The sequence below is a fragment of the Bufo bufo genome, chromosome 9 (genome assembly GCF_905171765.1).
Source record: "Bufo bufo chromosome 9, aBufBuf1.1, whole genome shotgun sequence".
NCBI classification, from domain to species: Eukaryota; Metazoa; Chordata; class Amphibia; order Anura; family Bufonidae; genus Bufo; species Bufo bufo.
The window spans coordinates 227,252,396-227,276,214 of record NC_053397.1 but is presented as its reverse complement, the minus strand read 5'-3'; the positions used below and the strand labels follow the sequence as shown (position 1 = coordinate 227,276,214).

The 23,819-nt window shown below is 49.0% G+C and overlaps 1 protein-coding gene across 1 annotated transcript in view; it reads right to left on the bottom strand.

The window, feature by feature from the left end:
* ERI3 (ERI1 exoribonuclease family member 3) overlaps window positions 1-23,819 on the bottom strand; it is a 275,711-nt gene that overhangs the window by 216,715 nt on the left and 35,177 nt on the right. Inside the window, exons 3-5 of the mRNA XM_040407389.1 lie at window positions 18,317-18,433; window positions 6,080-6,139; window positions 5,561-5,652 (exon numbers count right to left, since the gene is read on the bottom strand). Of these exons, the coding sequence (XP_040263323.1) occupies window positions 5,561-5,652; window positions 6,080-6,139; window positions 18,317-18,433 (269 nt within the window). The remainder of the gene's footprint in view (window positions 1-5,560; window positions 5,653-6,079; window positions 6,140-18,316; window positions 18,434-23,819) is intronic.

Sequence of the window (23,819 nt, the reverse complement as noted above, 5' to 3'; positions counted from 1 at the left end):
GACACATAATGATGGGGCAGTAGTGTTGTATGACACATAATGATGGGGCAGTAGTGCTGTATGACACATAATGATGGGGGCAGTAGTGCTGTATGACACATAATGATGGGGCAGTAGTGCTGTATGACACATAATGATGGGGGCAGTACTGCTGTATGACACATAATGATGGGGGCAGTACTGCAGTATGACACATAATGATGGGGCAGTACTGCAGTATGACACATAATGATGGGGCAGTAGTGTTGTATGACACATAATGATGGGGCAGTAGTGCTGTATGACACATAATGATGGGGGCAGTACTGCTGTATGACACATAATGATGGGGGCAGTACTGCAGTATGACACATAATGATGGGGCAGTACTGCAGTATGACACATAATGATGGGGCAGTAGTGTTGTATGACACATAATGATGGGGGCAGTACTGCTGTATGACACATAATGATGGGGGCAGTACTGCAGTATGACACATAATGATGGGGCAGTAGTGTTGTATGACACATAATGATGGGGGCAGTACTGCTGTATGTCACATAATGATGGGGGCAGTACTGCTGTATGACACATAATGATGGGGGCAGTACTGCAGTATGACACATAATGATGGGGGCAGTACTGCTGTATGACACATAATGATGTGGGCAGTACTGCTGTATGAAACATAATGATGGGGGCAGTAGTGTTGTATGACACATAATGATGGGGGCAGTAGTGTTGTATGACACATAATGATGGGGGCAGTAGTGTTGTATGACACATAATGATGGCGGCAGTACTGCTGTATGACACATAATGATGGGGGCAGTAGTGTTGTATGACACATAATGATGGGGGCAGTAGGGCTGTATGACACATAATGATGGGGGCAGTACTGCAGTATGACACAATGATGGGGCAGTAGTGCTGTATGACACATAATGATGGGGGCAGTACTGCTGTATGACACATAATGATGGGGCAGTAGTGCTGTATGACACATAATGATGGGGCAGTAGTGCTGTATGACACATAATGATGGGGGCAGTACTGCTGTATGACACATAATGATGGGGGCAGTACTGCTGTATGACACATAATGATGGGGCAGTAGTGTTGTATGACACATAATGATGGGGCAGTACTGCTGTATGACACATAATGATGGGGGCAGTACTGCTGTATGACACATAATGATGGGGCAGTACTGCTGTATGTCACATAATGATGGGGGCAGTACTGCTGTATGACACATAATGATGGGGGCAGTACTGCAGTATGACACATAATGATGGGGGCAGTAGTGTTGTATGACACATAATGATGGGGGCAGTAGTGTTGTATGACAATGATCGGGGCAGTACTGCTGTATGACACATAATGATGGGGGCAGTACTGCAGTATGACACATAATGATGGGGGCAGTAGTGTTGTATGACACATAATGATGGGGGCAGTAGTGCTGTATGACACATAATGATGGGGGCAGTAGGGCTGAATGACACATAATGATGGGGGCAGTACTGCTGTATGACACATAATGATGGGGGCAGTACTGCTGTATGACACATAATGATGGGGGCAGTAGTGCTGTATGACACATAATGATGGGGGCAGTAGGGCTGTATGACACATAATGATGGGGGCAGTACTGCTGTATGACACATAATGATGGGGGCAGTAGTGTTGTATGACACATAATGATGGGGGCAGTACTGCAGTATGACACATAATGATGGGGGCAGTAGGGCTGTATGACACATAATGATGGGGGCAGTAGGGCTGTATGACACATAATGATGGGGGCAGTAGTGCTGTATGACACATAATGATGGGGGCAGTAGTGCTGTATGACACATAATGATGGGGGCAGTAGTGTTGTATGACACATAATGATGGGGGCAGTACTGCTGTATGACACATAATGATGGGGGCAGTACTGCAGTATGACACATAATGATGGGGGCAGTAGTGTTGTATGACACATAATGATGGGGGCAGTAGTGCTGTATGACACATAATGATGGGGGCAGTAGGGCTGTATGACACATAATGATGGGGGCAGTACTGCTGTATGACACATAATGATGGGGGCAGTAGTGTTGTATGACACATAATGATGGGGGCAGTAGTGTTGTATGACACATAATGATGGGGGCAGTAGGGCTGTATGACACATAATGATGGGGCAGTAGGGCTGTATGACACATAATGATGGGGGCAGTAGGGCTGTATGACACATAATGATGGGGCAGTAGTGCTGTATGACACATAATGATGGGGGCAGTACTGCTGTATGACACAATGATGGGGGCAGTACTGCTGTATGACACATAATGATGGGGCAGTAGTTCTGTATGACACATAATGATGGGGGCAGTACTGCTGTATGACACATAATGATGGGGGCAGTACTGCTGTATGACACATAATGATGGGGCAGTAGTTCTGTATGACACATAATGATGGGGCAGTACTGCTGTATGACACATAATGATGGGGCAGTAGTTCTGTATGACACATAATGATGGGGGCAGTACTGCTGTATGACACATAATGATGGGGGCAGTACTAATGTATGACACATAATGATGGGGCAGTAGTTCTGTATGACACATAATGATGGGGGCAGTACTGCTGTATGACACATAATGATGGGGGCAGTACTAATGTATGACACATAATGATGGGGCAGTAGTTCTGTATGACACATAATGATGGGGGCAGTACTGCTGTATGACACATAATGATGGGGGCAGTACTGCTGTATGACACATAATGATGGGGGCAGTACTGCTGTATGACACATAATGATGGGGGCAGTACTGCTGTATGACACATAATGATGGGGGCAGTACTGCAGTATGACACGTGCTCGGCTCAGTACCACAGTGTCAGTAATTTCCGTGGCTTCCTCACATGCAGCAGATACGACGGCGCTCGCCTGTTATAGGTGACGGCGCCTCTTTTAATCACCCTGTAAGTCTCCCGCTCTCCGGAGGACGCCGTAAAACATCTGCCGCCTGCCCCTCGTTAGTTTTTTATTTTCTTATTAAGTGCTAAATTTGAAAATTGATGTCAAAATAAAACGAAGCAGCGAGAAAACATCGCGGAAATCAATTTACTGCCGGGTGTCATCCGAGCGTCCACCGCAATAAAAATAACAGCCTGACACATCCCACCTAAACCGCGATTCATGTCAGCAGGAGCATCGTTAAATACAGCGTCTGAAGGACGGGGGTCGATGTACACACAAAGCGATATGAAAGACCGATCTGCAGCCCCATGTAAACGAAGCTCCCTCACTGAGGCTTTAGCTGGTTTCTGGTTCATTTCTAGACTTCTGTCAAAATCTCTGCTTGCTGACAATTTATATTTAGTCTGAAAACATATTCAGATTTACAACTTCCTACTGCTGAAGGTCTGTTACAATGTATCAGTGTAGACAATCCTCTTTGATAATCAGGTACACTGCGGGGCATTTAATAAGGAAACTCTGTAAAAGCAAAGAAGTAAATGGACACGAGCCGATCCCCAAATGTGTGAGGTGGTTTGGACCCTCTACACGCGTATCTAGACCAGAAGCCGTAAAACACGCATCAAATATGTTTATTGTGCTGTAGACGCCTGCGAGGCCTGAAGTGGCGGAGGACGGCAGAGGACGGCGGAGGACGGCAGAGGACGGCGGAGGACGGCAGAGGACGGCGGAGGACGGCAGAGGACGGGGGAGGACGGCAGAGGACGGCGGAGGACGGCGGAGGACGGCAGAGGACGGCGGAGGACAGCAGAGGACGGCGGAGGACGGCGGAGGACGGCGGAGGACGGCAGAGGACGGGGGAGGACGGCAGAGGACGGCGGAGGACGGCAGAGGACGGCAGAGGACGGCAGAGGACGGCAGAGGACGGCAGAGGACGGCAGAGGACGGCAGAGGACGGCAGAGGACGGCAGAGGACGGCAGAGGACGGCGGAGGACGGCAGAGGACGGCAGAGGACGGCGGAGGACGGCGGAGGACGGCGGAGGACGGCGGAGGACGGCAGAGGACGGCGGAGGACGGCAGAGGACGGCAGAGGACGGCAGAGGACGGCGGAGGGGTGCAGCAGGACCGGCCACCACACTCACTTTAATCAATTTTGCCCCATCTTTGTGCAGTCGTATATGGCGACTACAGCGATTGTAAAAGCAAAAATATATCATCTGACTGGACAAGACCTCGCACCCAAACACCTCAAAGGAAATTGCAGTCTAAAGCCCATTAAAGGGGTTGTCTCATCATAGACAATGGGGGCATATCACTAGGATATGCCCCCATTGTCTTATAGGTGCGGGTCCCACCGTTGGGACCCGCACCTATATCGAGAATGGAACCCTGCAAGGTGGTGGCTGGAGGACTCCGGTCTGGCCACCACCAAGCCGGCTCCCCATAGAAGTGAAGGAGGGCACACTGCGCATGCGCGGCCCTTGCTCCCATTCATTTCTATAGGGCCAACGGAAATAGCAGAGCCAGTGCTTGGCTATTTTCGCTGGCCCCATAGAAAATAAATGGTGGCTGGCTGCGCATGCGCAGTGCGCCCTCCTTCACTTGAGGGGCTCCGTTCTCAATATAAGACAATGGGGGTGTATCCTAGCGTTATGCCCCCACTGTCCATGATGAGACAACCCCTTTAATACGGATAGCTCCCAGTGAAGTTACAATGTAGCAGTGAAGTTACAATGTATCAGTACAATTACAATGTATCAGTGCAGTTACAATGTATCGGGCACAGGCACAATATATCAGTGCAGTTACAATGTGCTAGCGCAGGCACAATATATCAGTGTAGTTACAATGTGCTAGCGCAGGCACAATATATCAGTGCAGCTACAATGTATCGGGCACAGTTACAATATATCAGTGCAGTTACAATGTGCTAGCGCAGGCACAATATATCAGTGTAGTTACAATGTGCTAGCGCAGGCACAATATATCAGTGCAGTTACAATGTGTGAGCGCAGGTACAATATATCAGTGCAGTTACAATGTATCGGGCACAGTTACAATATATCAGTGCAGTTACAATGTGCTAGCGCAGGCACAATATATCAGTGCAGTTACAATGTGTGAGCGCAGGCACAATATATCAGTGCAGTTACAATGTATCGGGCACAGTTACAATATATCAGTGCAGTTACAATGTATCGGGCACAGTTACAATATATCAGTGCAGTTACAATGTATTAGTGCAGCTACACTGTATCAGTCTGCAGTCACAGAAGATTGTTTAGAAAGAGTTGTGGAACTTTTCCCATTTTTTTCTAAAGCTACAGCTCCTATGCAGACCTATATGTTTCCATGGTTACATGCTACAAACCTTTTGTATTAATTCCCTGCAATCTGGTTTAAGGGGGTTAGTATATTTCTGTTCACAGGTCCTACTGGGGGGTCGGGGGACATTAAAACAAGAATCCTGATCACATCACAGACCAGGACCACCAAGGAGACCAGGGCCTCTGTCCCCAGGGTGCTGGGGCTCTATCAGACACATGGCGCTGTGCACACACAGCTTCAGATAACATCCCGTCTGTCACTTTATACTCACATGAGTTTTAAGTCCCAGTCGCCGCAGGTGACGAAGATGGACTTGACGCTGGGATCTAAGAGCCCCTCTTTGGCCATCCACTCATCGACTCTCTGAAAGACACAAGGGGAAGAGACACAAAGGGAATGTCATGTGCGGCTTTTGGCTTTGGAGCAGACGCCGGTCCCTGCGCAGATAAGACCATGTAATCAGACGAGGGAGAAAATTGTGATCTTATCTGCCCCATCCTACACCCTCTATGTTATTAACAAGATTTGGTGCTTGTTTACTAGAGGGGGCACATACTAGAAGGTCACCACACTCCTGGAGCGCCTCGCGGCTAAATCAGGAGAGGATGTTATCAAACCTCACTCTACTGATAATTATCGGGGGAGGGGGGCAATGATCATTAATTCACAGCGACGTTAGAACTTTCATCAAGGTTACACTTGTCTGACAACACGCGAGCAGACACAACATGTGAGTGCGACGCTTGGACCAGACACAGCATACGACAGACTGGAGATTCCGGACTCTCACCTCCAGGACTTGGCTCAGGGTCGGCTGCCCGTCCACCATTTCTTGGATGATTCCCGTCAGCTGCAAGAGAGAGACATGAATAAGAAGGAGAGAAGTGACGTCCTCTATGACATAGACATATTCTCACCATCTGAAAATCGCTATTTATTGGTGGCGGGTGCGGTCAGACACGAGGGGTCCGCTGCCCATAGCCTGCTGCCATATCTAATGGGATTCCTAAGCAGTGAAATGATGCAAACTTGTGTCCACACAATGACTGGATACAGCACAGCCTGCTACAGCCACTACAATGGCCGGCTCTATATATCATGCATAGCAGGAATTCACATGAAAATACCTATTGGACAATCTAAACAAATAAATAAAAAATACATTTACAATATATATATCTCTTAATAGCATGTAAATTAGCAATTGTAATCACAGTCCCTGTTACATAGTATAACAAAAAAAATAATAAGAATAGTTTGATACTTTTAAAAATAATATAAATATATTCATAGATGTTTTGGAGCCAGTGGGAGGAAACAGGTCATGTCGATGCGCTGGAAAAACATCTATGAAGATATATATATACATTATTTTTAAAAGTATAAAACTATTTTTTTTGTTATATTATATATTCATATATAACTAGTTACTATATCTTTATGCATGGTTCTTTATGAAGATGTTTTACCATGATATAGCTATGAAATAATAGAGAAAAGCATTAAGTAAGTAAAGATATCGCAATATGTGAATAAGAGATAAATAGCACATGTAGTCCAGTCCACGTTTTTAGTTAATATACTTACCCGATATCGTCTGGTCCGGGTTTTTACGGATCATACTGACTCAATATAACGAGTGATTTGTCCCTTATTTTATCTCATATATCTGACCACTGAAGAAGAAACCTGTCAGGTTTCAAAACGCGTTTGGCAAAGAAATACAAAGGCAAGATAGCGGCAATCCAAGGAAAACAAAGATACTCTATGTAAGAATAAAACATATGTCATGGAGCAAAGCTGTGTCCCAATATCCCTAATTCACAAGCGCTAAAACGAAAGTGCCGGCACTAGCGCGCGGACTAACTGCGAGATCCAGCGGTTATGAGGCGAACAGCCACGTTATGTACTAATTACTAGTATCGAATACACACCAGAAGACGGGTGAGCAAGATAAATACTGTATCTGGCCCAAGTGTGCACCAAGTATGCTGTGTATGGAAAAGTAAAACAAAGGAGCATCAATACTAAAGCTACATGATAGAGGAACATGACAATGGGTGAGAACGCTACATATTAACAAAGGTTCCAGAAGTTGTGTGAGCTCCGCAATAGGAACCAAAAGAGGGACTGTGATCACAATTGCTAACAGGCTATTAAGAGAGATATATTGTATATGTATTTTTTATTTCTTTTTTTAGATTGTCTGATAGGTATTTTTATGTGAATTATTTTAAAAATAAAATGGAATGCATAATATATAGAGACAGCGATTGATCAAACTTCTGTACATCTCGCCCTCTACACTGCAAGGAGAGGAATCCGCAGCAGAAATACGTAACATAAGGGTAGTTTCAAACTAGTGTTACTATTTTCCGGTATTGAGATCCATCATAGGCGCTCAATGCTGGAAAAACACGGTTCCGTTTTGTCCCCATTCATTGTCAAAGGGGACAAACTGTAACTGAACAGAGGGGAATTCTCCTAAATGCATTGCGTTCCTTTCCTATACCGGAGAGCAGCGTGCTGCGGATTTCTTTCTGTCATTGGATGCGGAGCAAAACGGATCCCACGATTTAAGTCAAAGGGGACACTCTGACACAATCTGACAATAGAAAACGGATCCGTCCCTCATTGCCTTTCAATGGAGTTCATGACGGATCCGTCTTGGCCATGTTACTGATAATACAACCGGATCCGTCTTGGCTATGCATACCGGATGCAGACGGTTGTGTTATCAGTAACGGAAGCGTTTTTGCTGAACCCTGCCGGATCCAGTAGAATCCTAGTGTGACAGTAGCCTCAGCTGACATTCTGCAGGTTTAGGATGGCAGGACCCACTTGCTGCTCCTGCATTTGGCACTGGTTTTACACACGCAGTTCCACTGCCGCGTATCTGCAGCATACACAGCACACATGACCTTACCCTGATTCTGTTTCTGGAAAAGCTGGGTGACAACCAATAACCAGCTACATAATCACTTACCATTCCCAGCGCCTGAGTGCGGGGGGGCAGCACTTCATACGCTGACTGGCCAGGATATGTTATACATTATCCAATTGGGTCACCAATAAACTTTCTGTGTCAATTCCTCATGGGGTTTTAAAGATCTCTGCTTGCTGTCAATCAAAAGAACCTCTATTTGTTCATTCCAAAGAATAAAAGTCCACGCTGGTCCTGTGCAGCACTCCTTACAGGGTCCAGCCACACGTGGTGTAAACCCTGCAGACTGGAAGAGGAATTCCCTACATGAAATCTACAGCGCCGACTGTAGCAAAGTGGGTGAGATTTTTTGAAAAAGTCTCATCCACAGCAGAATGTCTGTCCATACAGCCCCGTTAACAAAGCGCAGTCTTCTGAGAAGCCGTGCACCTGTGTGACCAGCGCACGACCAGGACATAGCAGGTCTCTATTGAGTGACAGCAAGCAGTCGACTGGGAAACGGCAGAATTATATTGAATTGCTGAAAACCTTAAGAGTCTGGGAAAGCTGGGTGACTACCCTTGTAGGTGCTGTGATGGAGACCGTGTTCCCCTTCACCCAGCTTTCCCCAGACAGGACGGACACCAGATTTCTGTCATCTCTGGAGAAAGCACAGGGAAGGGGAAGGATTCGGCAAAAAGTTAGGGGAAAATTTCAGGAATGCGCAGGGGCACGCGTGTCCCGGAGATGATTAGACACAGTCTGTGCCCTGCTGACCACATTAACATAGAAATGGCCGAGATTATTCACTGCGCCAAGAAATAACAGAGAAGTTCCCTGGATTTTATGAAACGAGTGAGCCGTACCCAGCGCAGATTATTTTTATGGTAAGTCATTACTTAGCAGTGATCCTGCAAATGTGATCAGATATTATAAGAGGGGAGACGTCCCCTACATGGAGCCCACTGCAGTGCAGGACACGGGTCTGGGCCCAAGAGCTGACAATGTCGCTCCTGCAAAGATGATGACTCGAGGAAAACGCTGCATGGGATCTTACTGCGCTGTGCGAACAGACCTACATAGAGCGTGTAACAGAAAGTCCTGCAACTATCTAATACACTTTATGTCTAAATATGGCTGCTTGTTGTCAATGAATGAGAATAAGGCCTCATGCACACGACCGTTGTGTGTTTTGCGGTCCGCAAAATGCAGATCCGCAAAACATGGATGGCGTCCGTGTGCGTTCCACAAAACGGACAAGAATAGGACAGGTTATATTTTTTTTTGCGGACCACGGAACGGAGCAACGGATGCGGACAGCACACTGAGTGCCATCCGCATCTTTTGCAGCCCGCAAAAACTGCGGCTCGAATGCGGACCAAAACAACGGTCGTGTGCATGAGGCCTAACATTCACATCCAGAGGCTGAAACCACGTACAGACCAAATACTAAAGCTTTGATACAAATGTATCCAGCCGGATTTTACCATCATGGATACACTGTAACAAACTATGAGGACAGAAAGGACAGTCAGGTGTCTATATGTAACAAACCCTCAGCAATGAGAAGTACCAAAATTTCATCCATTGCACAGGGTCTATAGATAACACCCAAAAACATGGCGCTCCCTGACCTCGTGGACGGAGCCGTTTATTAACTCACAAGTACAATTAATTGTAATGAATCTCGGGCTCCGACTTAAGGCAAACGAATGTCCCGCTAATGACTGAGGAGGAGCGCTAATAAATACCTTTCAGGGAGAAACGTTAATTAACACGGGAGAGGACGCTGCAGGATTTTCTTTTCCACTTCATTAAGTTGTTATGATGAGGAAACATGCGGCACTTATAGGGTCCTGCACCATGGAAGAAGACGGATCACCATATACGAGGAGGTCTGCTGAGGGCGACCCATACACAATGTGATAGATCTGCTGCAGCTCCACAGGTTGCATAAGAAGGTGCAGCAATTACTGCATGATCAGAGGGTCACCATGTGCAATGACACTTAATCAGGGGTGCACCGGGTGCAATAACACATGATCAGGGGGTGCACCGGGTGCAATGACACATGATCAGGGAGTGCACTGGGTGTAATAATACATGAGCTGGGGGTGCACTGTGTGTAATAACACATGAGCAGGGGTGCACTGGGTGTAATAACACATGATCAGGGGGTCACCATGTGCAATAACACATGATCAGGGGGTGCACTGGGTGCAATAATACTTGATCAGAGGGTGCACTGTGTGTAATAACACATGATCAGGGGGTGCACCGGGTGCAATAACACATGATCAGGGGGTGCACCGGGTGCAATAACATGATCAGGGGGTGCACCGGGTGCAATAACACATGATCAGGGGGTGCACCGGGTGCAATGACACATGATCAGGGAGTGCACTGGGTGTAATAATACATGAGCTGGGGGTGCACTGTGTGTAATAACACATGAGCAGGGGTGCACTGGGTGTAATAACACATGATCAGGGGGTCACCATGTGCAATAACACATGATCAGGGGGTGCACTGGGTGCAATAATACTTGATCAGAGGGTGCACTGTGTGTAATAACACATGATCAGGGGGTGCACCGGGTGCAATAACACATGATCAGGGGGTGCATCGGGTGCAATAACATGATCAGGGGGTGCACCGGGTGCAATAACACATGATCAGGGGGTGCACCGGGTGCAATAACACATGATCAGGGGGTGCACCGGGTGCAATAACACATGATCAGGGGGTGCACTGGGTGCAATAACACATGATCAGGGGGTGCACCGTGTGTAATAATACTTGATCAGGGGGTGCACCGTGTGTAATAATACTTGATCAGGGGGTGCACCGTGTGTAATAATACATGAGCTTGGGGTGCACCGTGTGTAATAACACATGATCAGGGGGTGCACTGTGTGTAATAATACTTGATCAGAGGGTGCACTGTGTGTAATAACACATGATCAGGGCGTGCACCGGGTGTAATAACACATGATCAGGGGGTGCACCGGGTGCAATAACACATGATCAGGGGGTGCACCGGGTGCAATAACACATGATCAGGGGGTGCACCGGGTGCAATAACACATGATCAGAGGGTGCACTGTGTGTAATAACACATGATCAGGGCGTGCACCGGGTGTAATAACACATGATCAGGGGGTGCACCGGGTGCAATAACACATGATCAGGGGGTGCACCGGGTGCAATAACACATGATCAGGGGGTGCACCGGGTGCAATAACACATGATCAGGGGGTGCACCGGGTGCAATAACACATGATCAGGGGGTGCACTGTGTGTAATAACACATGATCAGGGGGTGCACTGGGTGCAATAACACATGATCAGGGGGTGCACTGTGTGTAATAACACATGAGCTTGTGGTGCACCGTGTGTAATAACACATGATCAGGGGGTGCACTGTGTATAATAACACATGATCAGGGGGTGCACTGTGTGTAATAACACATGATCAGGGGGTGCACTGTGTGTAATAACACATGAGCTTGGGGTGCACCGTGTGTAATAATACTTGATCAGGGGGTGCACCGTGTGTAATAATACTTGATCAGGGGGTGCACTGTGTGTAATAACACATGATCAGGGGGTGCACCGTGTGTAATAATACTTGATCAGGGGGTGCACCGTGTGTAATAATACTTGATCAGGGGGTGCACCGTGTGTAATAATACTTGATCAGGGGGTGCACCGTGTGTAATAATACATGAGCTTGGGGTGCACCGTGTGTAATAACACATGATCAGGGGGTGCACCGTGTGTAATAATACTTGATCAGGGGGTGCACCGTGTAATAATACTTGATCAGGGCGTGCACCGTGTAATAATACATGAGCTGGGGGTGCACCGTGTAATAATACTTGATCAGGGGGTGCACTGTGTGTAATAATACTTGATCAGGGGGTGCACCGTGTGTAATAATACTTGATCAGGGGGTGCACCGGGTGTAATAATACTTGATCAGGGGGTGCACCGTGTGTAATAATACTTGATCAGGGGGTGCACTGTGTGTAATAATACTTGATCAGGGGGTGCACCGTGTGTAATAATACTTGATCAGGGGGTGCACTGTGTGTAATAATACTTGATCAGGGGGTGCACTGTGTGTAATAATACTTGATCAGGGGGTGCACCGTGTGTAATAATACTTGATCAGGGGGTGCACCGTGTGTAATAATACTTGATCAGGGGGTGCACCGTGTGTAATAATACATGAGCTTGGGGTGCACCGTGTGTAATAACACATGATCAGGGGGTGCACCGTGTGTAATAATACTTGATCAGGGGTTGCACTGTGTGTAATAATACTTGATCAGGGGTTGCACTGTGTGTAATAATACTTGATCAGGGGTTGCACTGTGTGTAATAATACTTGATCAGGGGGTGCACTGTGTGTAATAATACTTGATCAGGGGGTGCACCGTGTGTAATAATACTTGATCAGGGGGTGCACCGTGTGTAATAATACTTGATCAGGGGGTGCACCGTGTGTAATAATACATGAGCTTGGGGTGCACCGTGTGTAATAACACATGATCAGGGGGTGCACCGTGTGTAATAATACTTGATCAGGGGGTGCACCATGTAATAATACTTGATCAGGGCGTGCACCGTGTAATAATACATGAGCTGGGGGTGCACCGTGTAATAATACTTGATCAGGGGGTGCACCGTGTGTAATAACACTTGATCAGGGGGTGCACCGGGTGTAATAATACTTGATCAGGGGGTGCACCGTGTGTAATAATACTTGATCAGGGGGTGCACCGTGTGTAATAATACTTGATCAGGGGGTGCACCGTGTGTAATAATACTTGATCAGGGGGTGCACCGTGTGTAATAATACTTGATCAGGGGGTGCACTGTGTGTAATAATACTTGATCAGGGGGTGCACTGTGTGTAATAATACTTGATCAGGGGGTGCACTGTGTGTAATAATACTTGATCAGGGGGTGCACCGTGTGTAATAATACTTGATCAGGGGGTGCACCGTGTGTAATAATACTTGATCAGGGGGTGCACCGTGTGTAATAATACATGAGCTTGGGGTGCACCGTGTGTAATAATACTTGATCAGGGGTTGCACTGTGTGTAATAATACTTGATCAGGGGTTGCACTGTGTGTAATAATACTTGATCAGGGGGTGCACTGTGTGTAATAATACTTGATCAGGGGGTGCACCGTGTGTAATAATACTTGATCAGGGGGTGCACCGTGTGTAATAATACTTGATCAGGGGGTGCACCGTGTGTAATAATACATGAGCTTGGGGTGCACCGTGTGTAATAACACATGATCAGGGGGTGCACCGTGTGTAATAATACTTGATCAGGGGGTGCACCGTGTAATAATACTTGATCAGGGCGTGCACCGTGTAATAATACATGAGCTGGGGGTGCACCGTGTAATAATACTTGATCAGGGGGTGCACTGTGTGTAATAATACTTGATCAGGGGGTGCACCGTGTGTAATAACACTTGATCAGGGGGTGCACCGGGTGTAATAATACTTGATCAGGGGGTGCACCGTGTGTAATAATACTTGATCAGGGGGTGCACTGTGTGTAATAATACTTGATCAGGGGGTGCACTGTGTGTAATAATACTTGATCAGGGGGTGCACCGTGTGTAATAATACTTGATCAGGGGGTGCACTGTGTGTAATAATACTTGATCAGGGGGTGCACCGTGTGTAATAATACTTGATCAGGGGGTGCACTGTGTGTAATAATACTTGATCAGGGGGTGCACTGTGTGTAATAATACTTGATCAGGGGGTGCACTGTGTGTAATAATACTTGATCAGGGGGTGCACCGTGTGTAATAATACTTGATCAGGGGGTGCACTGTGTGTAATAATACTTGATCAGGGGGTGCACCGTGTGTAATAATACATGAGCTGGGGGTGCATTAATGGGTTGGGGCGATATATTTATTGATGACTCAGTGTGGGGTTCACATGTGGAGGTTCAGCCGTGATTCCGCCACCATTTCGGCAGCGCCCATGCTAACTGTCCTGTGTGAACATTGCGGTCACTGCTGGGGATCCCACTGATCTGAAAATGTAGATTAAATTTCAGTCACAGCATCGAGAGTGCGAGATCTTATCTTGTGATGTGACAGCTAACTGCGGACTGAGGTTTACCCCCTCCAGCATCTCCTCTCTCCAGCTCCTGTAGCTTTACCCCCTCCAGCATCTCCTCTCTCTCTCGCTCCTGTGGCTTTACCCCCTCCAGCATCTCCTCTCTCCAGCTCCTGTGGCTTTACCCCCTCCAGCATCTCCTCTCTCCAGCTCCTGTAGCTTTACCCCCTCCAGCATCTCCTCTCTCCAGCTCCTGTGGCTTTACCCCCTCCAGCATCTCCTCTCTCCAGCTCCTGTAGCTTTACCCCCTCCAGCATCTCCTCTCTTCAGCTCCTGTGGCTTTACCCCCTCCAGCATCTCCTCTCTCCAGCTCCTGTAGCTTTACCCCTTCCAGCATCTCCTCTCTCCAGCTCCTGTGGCTTTACCTCCTCCAGCATCTCCTCTCTCCAGCTCCTGTGGCTTTACCCCCTCCAGCATCTTCTCTCTCCAGCTCCTGTAGCTTTACCCCCTCCAGCATCTCCTCTCTCCAGCTCCTGTAGCTTTACCCCCTCCAGCATCTCCTCTCTCCAGCTCCTGTGGCTTTACCCCCTCCAGCATCTCCTCTCTCCAGCTCCTGTGGCTTTACCCCCTCCAGCATCTCCTCTCTCCAGCTCCTGTAGCTTTACCCCCTCCAGCATCTCCTCTCTCCAGCTCCTGTAGCTTTACCCCCTCCAGCATCTCCTCTCTCCAGCTCCTGTGGCTTTACCCCCTCCAGCATCTCCTCTCTCCAGCTCCTGCAGCTTTACCCCCTCCAGCATCTCCTCTCTCCAGCTCCTGTAGCTTTACCCCTTCCAGCATCTCCTCTCTCCAGCTCCTGTGGCTTTACCCCCTCCAGCATCTCCTCTCTCCAGCTCCTGTGGCTTTACCCCCCCAGCATCTCCTCTCTCCAGCTCCTGTGGCTTTACCCCCTCCAGCATCTCCTCTCTCCAGCTCCTGTGGCTTTACCCCCTCCAGCATCTCCTCTCTCCAGCTCCTGTAGCTTTACCCCCTCCAGCATCTCCTCTCTTCAGCTCCTGTGGCTTTACCCCCTCCAGCATCTCCTCTCTCCAGCTCCTGTAGCTTTACCCCCTCCAGCATCTCCTCTCTCCAGCTCCTGTAGCTTTACCCCCTCCAGCATCTCCTCTCTCCAGCTCCTGTAGCTTTACCCCTTCCAGCATCTCCTCTCTCCAGCTCCTGTGGCTTTACCCCCTCCAGCATCTCCTCTCTCCAGCTCCTGTGGCTTTACCCCCTCCAGCATCTCCTCTCTCCAGCTCCTGTAGCTTTACCCCCTCCAGCATCTCCTCTCTTCAGCTCCTGTGGCTTTACCCCCTCCAGCATCTCCTCTCTCCAGCTCCTGTAGCTTTACCCCCTCCAGCATCTCCTCTCTCCAGCTCCTGTGGCTTTACCCCCTCCTGCATCTCCTCTCTCCAGCTCCTGTGGCTTTACCCCCTCCAGCATCTCCTCTCTCTCTAGCTCCTGTGGCTTTACCCCCTCCAGCGTCTCCTCTCTTCTCTCCAGCTCCTGTGGCTTTACCCCCTCCAGCATCTCCTCTCTCCAGCTCCTGTGGCTTTACCCCCTCCAGCATCTCCTCTCTCCAGCTCCTGTGGCTTTACCCCCTCCAGCATCTCCTCTCTCCTGCTCCTGTGGCTTTACCCCCTCCAGCATCTCCTCTCTCTACCTCCTGTGGCTTTACCTCCTCCAGCATCTCCTCTCTCTCCTGCTCCTGTGGCTTTACCCCCTCCAGCATCTCCTCTCTCTCTCTCGCTCCTGTGGCTTTACCCCCCTCCAGCATCTCCTCTCTCTCCTGCTCCTGTGGCTTTACCCCTCCAGCATCTCCTCTCTCCAGCTCCTGTGGCTTTACCCCCTCCTGGATCTCCTCTCTCCTGCGGTTTTATCCCCTCCAGCATCTCCTCTCTCCAGCTCCTGTGGCTTTACCCCCTCCTGGATCTCCTCTCTCCAGTTTCTGTGACTTTACCCTCCTCCAGCATCTTCTCTCTCCAGCTCCTGTGGCTTTACCCTCCTCCAGCATCTCTTCTCTCCAGCTCCTGTGCCTTTACCTCCTCCAGCATCTCCTCTCTTCTCTCCAGCTCCTGTGGCTTTACCCTCCTCCAGCATCTTCTCTCTCCAGCTCCTGTGGCTTTACCCCCCTCCAGCATCTCCTCTCTCCAGCTCCTGTGGCGTTACCCTCTCCAGCATCTCTTCTCTCCAGCTCCTGTGCCTTTACCCCCTCCAGCATCTCCTCTCTCCAGCTCCTGTGGCTTTACCCCCTCCAGCATCTCCTCTCTCCTGCTCCTGTGGCTTTACCCCCTCCTGCATCTCCTCTCTCCTGCTCTTGTGGCTTTACCCCCTCCAGCATCTCCTCTCTCCAGCTCCTGTGGCTTTACCCCCTCCAGCATCTCCTCTTTCCAGCTCCTGTGGCTTTACCTCCTCCAGCATCTCCTCTCTCCAGCTTCTATGGATTTACCATCCTCCAGCATCTCCTCTCTCCAGTTTCTGTGACTTTACCCTCCTCCAGCATCTCCTCTCTCCAGCTCCTGTGGCTTTACCCCCTCCAGCATCTCCTCTCTCCAGCTCCTGTGGCTTTACCCCCTCCAGCATCTCCTCTCTCCAGCTCCTGTGGCTTTACCCCCTCCAGCATCTCCTCTCTCCAGCTCCTGTGGCTTTACCCCCTCCAGCATCTCCTCTCTCCAACTCCTGTAGCTTTACCTCCTCCAGCATCTCCTCTCTCCAGCTCCTGTGGCTTTACCCCCTCCAGCATCTCCTCTCTCCAGCTCCTGTGGCTTTACCCCCTCCAGCTCCTGTGGTTTTAGCCGCCCCCCCCAGCAAACACTTGGCATTGTACATGGTGACCTCAGGTTTGTCTGCTGCTCGGCCAGCGAGATTCTAATGCATGGAGCTCTGGATGAACAGTTCTGGTGCTGCTTCCAGTATCAGATGACCTCACACATTTCGGCCCTCTGTGTCCCTGGTCCTTGTGGTCACCCCTGCATGTGTCCACGACACCTCTTACAGGTGAGCGGGCGGCTCACTCTGCTTCTACTCCACCTCTAAGACAACCAGTATGGCCGCCACATCATCTCCCTCAAAGCCTGACACCTAACTTTCCTAGACACCTGCAGAAACCACATACTGAGCACCGATGGCTTCTCACAATCACCCTCATCATCCAGAAGATACAGCGTCTGGACACAACCTCAGAGATACAAAACGCTGCTGCAGCGCTGAACATTATTCTTTCATGCTGATACCCGCTCCCCTCACTTCATGACATGGCACTAATGCGGGCGACGACTGCTCTGACCTTATCACCGCGGCAGATAATCCCAACAATTCATTAGAAATGGAGGCGACCTTTTCACGATGTCGTGTGAGCGAAGGACAACTACTCCCATCACCTGAGAACATTCAGCAGTGACTGAAGTCGTAGGTTATGATCGCCCAATATAATAAAAATAGCACGTAATAACCAGACGTCTGGTTCATGGCCGCGGATAATAACACATGAAGCATTATTCTGTGCAGACTGAAGACTTCTCACAGCTGAGGATTTGTCACAGTTGTGAGGTAACAGTCTGATTCTAGACTGATATATTTTACCTTGGCTGATACACTGTAACAAACCTGACAGGATAGCAACTAGTTCACAGAGGACTGTCCAGGACAAATGCATAAGGTACATTAATGTAGTCCTGCCTAGAAGAGCTTACAATCTATAACACAACAACATGGGAACATCTGGCCCTAATTTGTCCTCTTGGCACCCATTATAGTTGTCACCCAGCTTTCCACAGACCCTGAACAGAATAAGAAGTTGCAGCACAATCCAGTACTGCTCTCTCGGTGTGCCAGTCTTCACCGTAGTTCTGACATTATATTGAGAAACCAGGAAGATCAGGATGAACACAGCACTGCAGAGTAAGTCCTGGAACTACCCCACAGAAAACACATTGTAATCCAGTGATTCACAAGAGTTACACTTACCTCAGTGCAAAACGGGGTGAGTTGAGGGTGCACCACGGGCTGCACATACGTGTGGAACGTCGACTCGATCTCCATGGTTCTGCCGTTTAACTTCAGTATAGGGAACTCAATTATTTCCTGCAAGTAAGAAGAATCAGACATTAACCATCCGGGTCCTCACCGCACAGTAACCACATCTCAGACCACGGGCACAGCTTATCCTCCAATCACACCCAGAGCTGCAGGCCGCTGCCTGGAATACGCCGGTAGTTTATCTGCGCTCTACACACAGACATTCCAGTGTCTTCTATCACAACGTACTGCTCTCGGGCATGATGAATTGTGAATGCAGCTCTGGAGGTGAATGATGAAAAACACAGAATGAAACAATCAGTACTGATGATTTATGTGGTATCTATATATAAAATACTGAGGAAGTGTCCTGGGCAGCCAGAGAGGATGCTATGTCCTGCTCACACAGCTGACCGTTTGTTACAATGCACTGACACGCTGTTACAAACTTCAGCTGTGTAAGCAGGACTAGGTTAGATGTCTTTTGCAGCTTAAAGGGGTATTCCGGTTGGTTAAGGGATAATCATCAGAGCACTCAAGAATGGGGGCCCCATGCGATCAGCCGTTCCGTTAATTTCTATGAGCGTTCCTGAGATAGCCGAGTACAACCCTCTGCCTCACATCAATTCAGTGTAATGTCATTCAAAGCTTTCAAGATCTCTGCTTGCTGTGAGTTTATAGGCATATTCCTCTTTACAGTCACATACACAGCTAGTCCAGCCCTCGGCTGATGGTCTGTTACATTTGTATCCAGTCTCTACTAGTTTGTATCCAGTCTCTACTAGTTTGCTACAATGTATCAGTACAAGTTGTTCAGCTGACAGAGCATTGTCTGGACTGGATACAACTGTAACAAACCCTCAGCTGAGAGCTGGAACAGCTATGAGCTGTGTTACTGAACGTAATCTAGAGTGTTCTCATTCACTGACATAAAACGAAGACCACAGAAATTTGAGGAGTTGGAATCTAACATCTATTAGAAAGTTGTAGAACTTTCCATTTATGTGGAGATTTAAGGGGCTCTCTGAGACTGGGAACCCCTTTGTCATAAGACCGTGCAGGGGTTAAAAAAAAAAGGACTAACCTGTCAGCAGTGCTCTGAGGCTACTGATTGGCTGGAGGTGTCATTGCCGGTCCCGTGGGGCCCAGCGCAGGAACGGGACGGAGTCTTTTTTCCTCTAACTTCTGCACCCTGCCTGCCCATATGAAGAGGGGTCCCTTGGAGAACTCCTTTAATCTTCATTTATATAAAACTGGAGACCCCCTTTAAGGCCTGGAGGAGCGGCTCACTATTTGCCTGTACGATTCGCCTGTTACTTTGTATCTAACACAAATGAACATTATTTGTTCTGACATCAAAAGAAACTTTCATGACGAGAGGAGACGGAGGTAGGGGAATAAAGGGGGCGTTCATATTACTACTGCCCCCGCAAACTAGCAGGTGTGAAGAGTACCCTCCCACGTAGCAGGCCACGATTACCATGTCACGACCTGCATTAGACATCAGCGGCTGCGGTCACATGACTTCAATGGTCGTTAATGATAACAATATCCGTAACAAATGGCGCGGAGATAAAACAAACAGCGAGAAGCCGAGCAGATAAAAGCGCCATCATTACGCGCCAGTCGTTAATCCCATCTTTTATGTCCCTTGTGTCGGTGACAATTTGTTTTGTGCCTTCAGAAGATTAATTGGTCAGTTCTCCCTAATAAAGACGCATCGCAATGAGGCCGCCATTTCTATATATCTCTTTAAAGCGGCGCCTCGGCTGGGGTTATGGAAATGCGCCCACTGACTGATGTCATACTGATAACGACGGCTCCTTAATATTCAAAAACAGTTTGCAAAATTTAATCAAAGCAGCCAAAAGCAAACATTTTTACTTGCTGACACTTTTACGAGCGCGTTCATACATTTTTTACAACCCAGGAACGCAATTAAGAGTGGTTTAACCCTTCCTGGACCGGTGGCCTGTAGACAGTGAGCAAAATAAACAGGAGGGAGGAGCTGAGCGCAGCGACCATTACAGGAGCCATATATATATATACAGGGAGACACCGTAACCCGCCGCCAGGTAATCCGGACAGTCTGGCGCATATGTGCCCGATAGTCTAAGAACCCGTTCTTACGCCGCAGTTCACGGACCTCCTGTAAGAAGCAGCTCTCTACAACTAAGAGATATTCTGTACAGCGCTGCGGGATATGTCAGCGCTATGTAAACCCCCTTTAAATGAGGTCAACTATAAGACAACCCATTAACGGTAAAGCCCCCCATTACACAGTCTGACCACTGTCACCAGTGCCTCAGTGTTGTCACCAGTGCCTCAGTGTTGTCACCAGTGCCTCTGACATGTCACCAGTGCCTCAGACATGTCACCAGTGCCTCAGTGTTGTCACCAGTGCCTCAGTGTTGTCACCAGTGCCTCAGTGTTGTCACCAGTGCCTCAGTGTTGTCACCAGTGCCTCAGTGTTGTCACCAGTGCCTCAGTGTTGTCACCAGTGCCTCAGTGTTGTCACCAGTGCCTCAGACATGTCACCAGTGCCTCAGACATGTCACCAGTGCCTCAGTGTTGTCACCAGTGCCTCAGTGTTGTCACCAGTGCCTCAGTGTTGTCACCAGTGCCTCAGTGTTGTCACCAGTGCCTCAGTGTTGTCACCAGTGCCTCAGTGTTGTCACCAGTGCCTCAGTGTTGTCACCAGTGCCTCTGCGTTGTCACCAGTGCCTCAGACATGTCACCAGTGCCTCAGACATGTCACCAGTGCCTCAGACATGTCACCAGTGCCTCAGTGTTGTCACCAGTGCCTCAGTGTTGTCACCAGTGCCTCAGTGTTGTCACCAGTGCCTCAGTGTTGTCACCAGTGCCTCAGACATGTCACCAGTGCCTCAGTGTTGTCACCAGTGCCTCTGCGTTGTCACCAGTGCCTCTGACATGTCACCAGTGCCTCAGACATGTCACCAGTGCCTCAGTGTTGTCACCAGTGCCTCAGTGTTGTCACCAGTGCCTCAGACATGTCACCAGTGCCTCAGACATGTCACCAGTGCCTCAGTGTTGTCACCAGTGCCTCAGTGTTGTCACCAGTGCCTCAGTGTTGTCACCAGTGCCTCAGTGTTGTCACCAGTGCCTCAGTGTTGTCACCAGTGCCTCAGTGTTGTCACCAGTGCCTCAGACATGTCACCAGTGCCTCAGACATGTCACCAGTGCCTTAGACATGTCACCAGTGCCTCAGTCATGTCACCAGTGCCTCAGTGTTGTCACCAGTGCCTCAGACATGTCACCAGTGCCTCAGTGTTGTCACCAGTGCCTCAGACATGTCACCAGTGCCTCAGACATGTCACCAGTGCGTCAGACATGTCACCAGTGCCTCAGACATGTCACCAGTGCCTCGTGCCTCAGTGTTGTTACCAGTGCCTCAGTGATGTCACTGTCACCAGTGCTTCGTGCCTCAGTCATATCTCAAGTGCCTCAGTGATATCACCAGTGCCTCAGTGAGGTCACCAGGGTCTCACGCCTCAGTAATATCACTAGTACCTCATGCCTCAGTGAAGTGACCGGTACCTCATGCCTCAGTGATATTACTTGCACCTCATTCCCCCATGATGCCACTGATGCTTTGTAGAGGCAGAAAGTAATGGTCGCCTTCTTAAAGCTGCAGAGTAATGCAATTATCTCATGTAAGACGTGGCATCTCCTGCGGTGGCCTCACATCGTGCACAGTGGGGGGGCTGAGGCTCTGATAAGCGACCCTCCATATTAATGTGTAATGCATCCGATCCATCTTCACCCTCCGGTTCTCAGCGAGGAGTCTCGCAGATACCTGTCAGCCGGGATTTACTGCTCTGTACTAAGACCCCATTAGTAAATACACATTATGGTGAGGGGCGGCGCGGCTTTATATCACCCCAGATGTATTGTGCGTCTTCTTTCCTGGTGATGGTAAATCGTGGTGTCCGGCTCCCTGCAGAGCTTCGGGGGGGACTGGAATGCCAGGATAATGGGGCAGCTATCACTGAGGTTCTGCCTCTGCTCCTGCGCCACCCACTCCTCTCTGGCAGCCGGGGTCAAGTGCTGCACTTTTTATTTTGTTTGCTTAGATCAGAGTGGAAAGGTCGAGAGATGGAAGAGACTGATGAAAATGAAGCGTCCGTGGTGGGCTGCAGCGGCCGGTGATGGACTAATATGATTGTGTTTGATTTATTGTCCCCGAGATTGATGATATCTTCTGCTCCAATTATCTCTGTGTAAAGACTGGATGTGACTTGTGTCTTCTGTGCCGAGTGTCTCCCAGGACATGGCGGCAGAGAACGGCGTCCCCAACCCTCCAAACGCCAACGGAATTAAGGCTAGATTGTTACAGTGGACGAGAAGCTGAACCCCTATCAACTATTAGGTCCAGTAGAAGTCACCGGGGAGACCCTGAGCTCAGGACCCTGCAATAAGCCAGAAAGGAGCTGCTGTGGACTGCATAGCAACTTACCGAGTAATGCATGTAGATAGGAATTCCGAACCCCACATGTAGCAGAAAAGAATCTGTGCGGACATATGCAGCAGATCTGTAGAGGGCCCCAGCACAACCGTGTAATGCAGCTGACGGTCGGGTTACTCTGTAAATGCATCACTTATCCTGTGCTGGTCCTGAGGTACAGCCATAATCACTGATCCTGTGCTGGTCCTGAGGTACAGCCATAATCACTGATCCTGTGCTGGTCCTGAGGTACAGCCATAATCACTGCTCTTCTGCTGGTCCTGAGGTACAGCCATAATCACTGATCCTGTGCTGGTCCTGAGGTACAGCCATAATCACTGCTCTTCTGCTGGTCCTGAGGTACAGCCATAATCACTGATCCTGTGCTGTTCCTAAGGTACAGCCATAATCGCTGATCCTGTGCTGGTCCTGAGGTACAGCCATAATCACTGATCCTGTGCTGGTCCTGAGGTACAGCCATAGTCAATGATCATGTGCTGGTCCTGAGGTACAGCCATAATCACTGATCCTGTGCTGTTCCTAAGGTACAGCCATAATCGCTGATCCTGTGCTGGTCCTGAGGTACAGCCATAATCACTGATCCTGTGCTGGTCCTAAGGTACAGCCATAATCACTGCTCTTCTGCTGGTCCTGAGGTACAGCCATAATCACTGATCCTGTGCTGTTCCTAAGGTACAGCCATAATCGCTGATCCTGTGCTGGTCCTGAGGTACAGCCATAATCACTGATCCTGTGCTGTTCCTAAGGTACAGCCATAATCGCTGATCCTGTGCTGGTCCTGAGGTACAGCCATAATCACTGATCCTGTGCTGGTCCTGAGGTACAGCCATAGTCAATGATCATGTGCTGGTCCTGAGGTACAGCCATAATCACTGATCCTGTGCTGTTCCTAAGGTACAGCCATAATCGCTGATCCTGTGCTGGTCCTGAGGTACAGCCATAATCACTGATCCTGTGCTGGTCCTG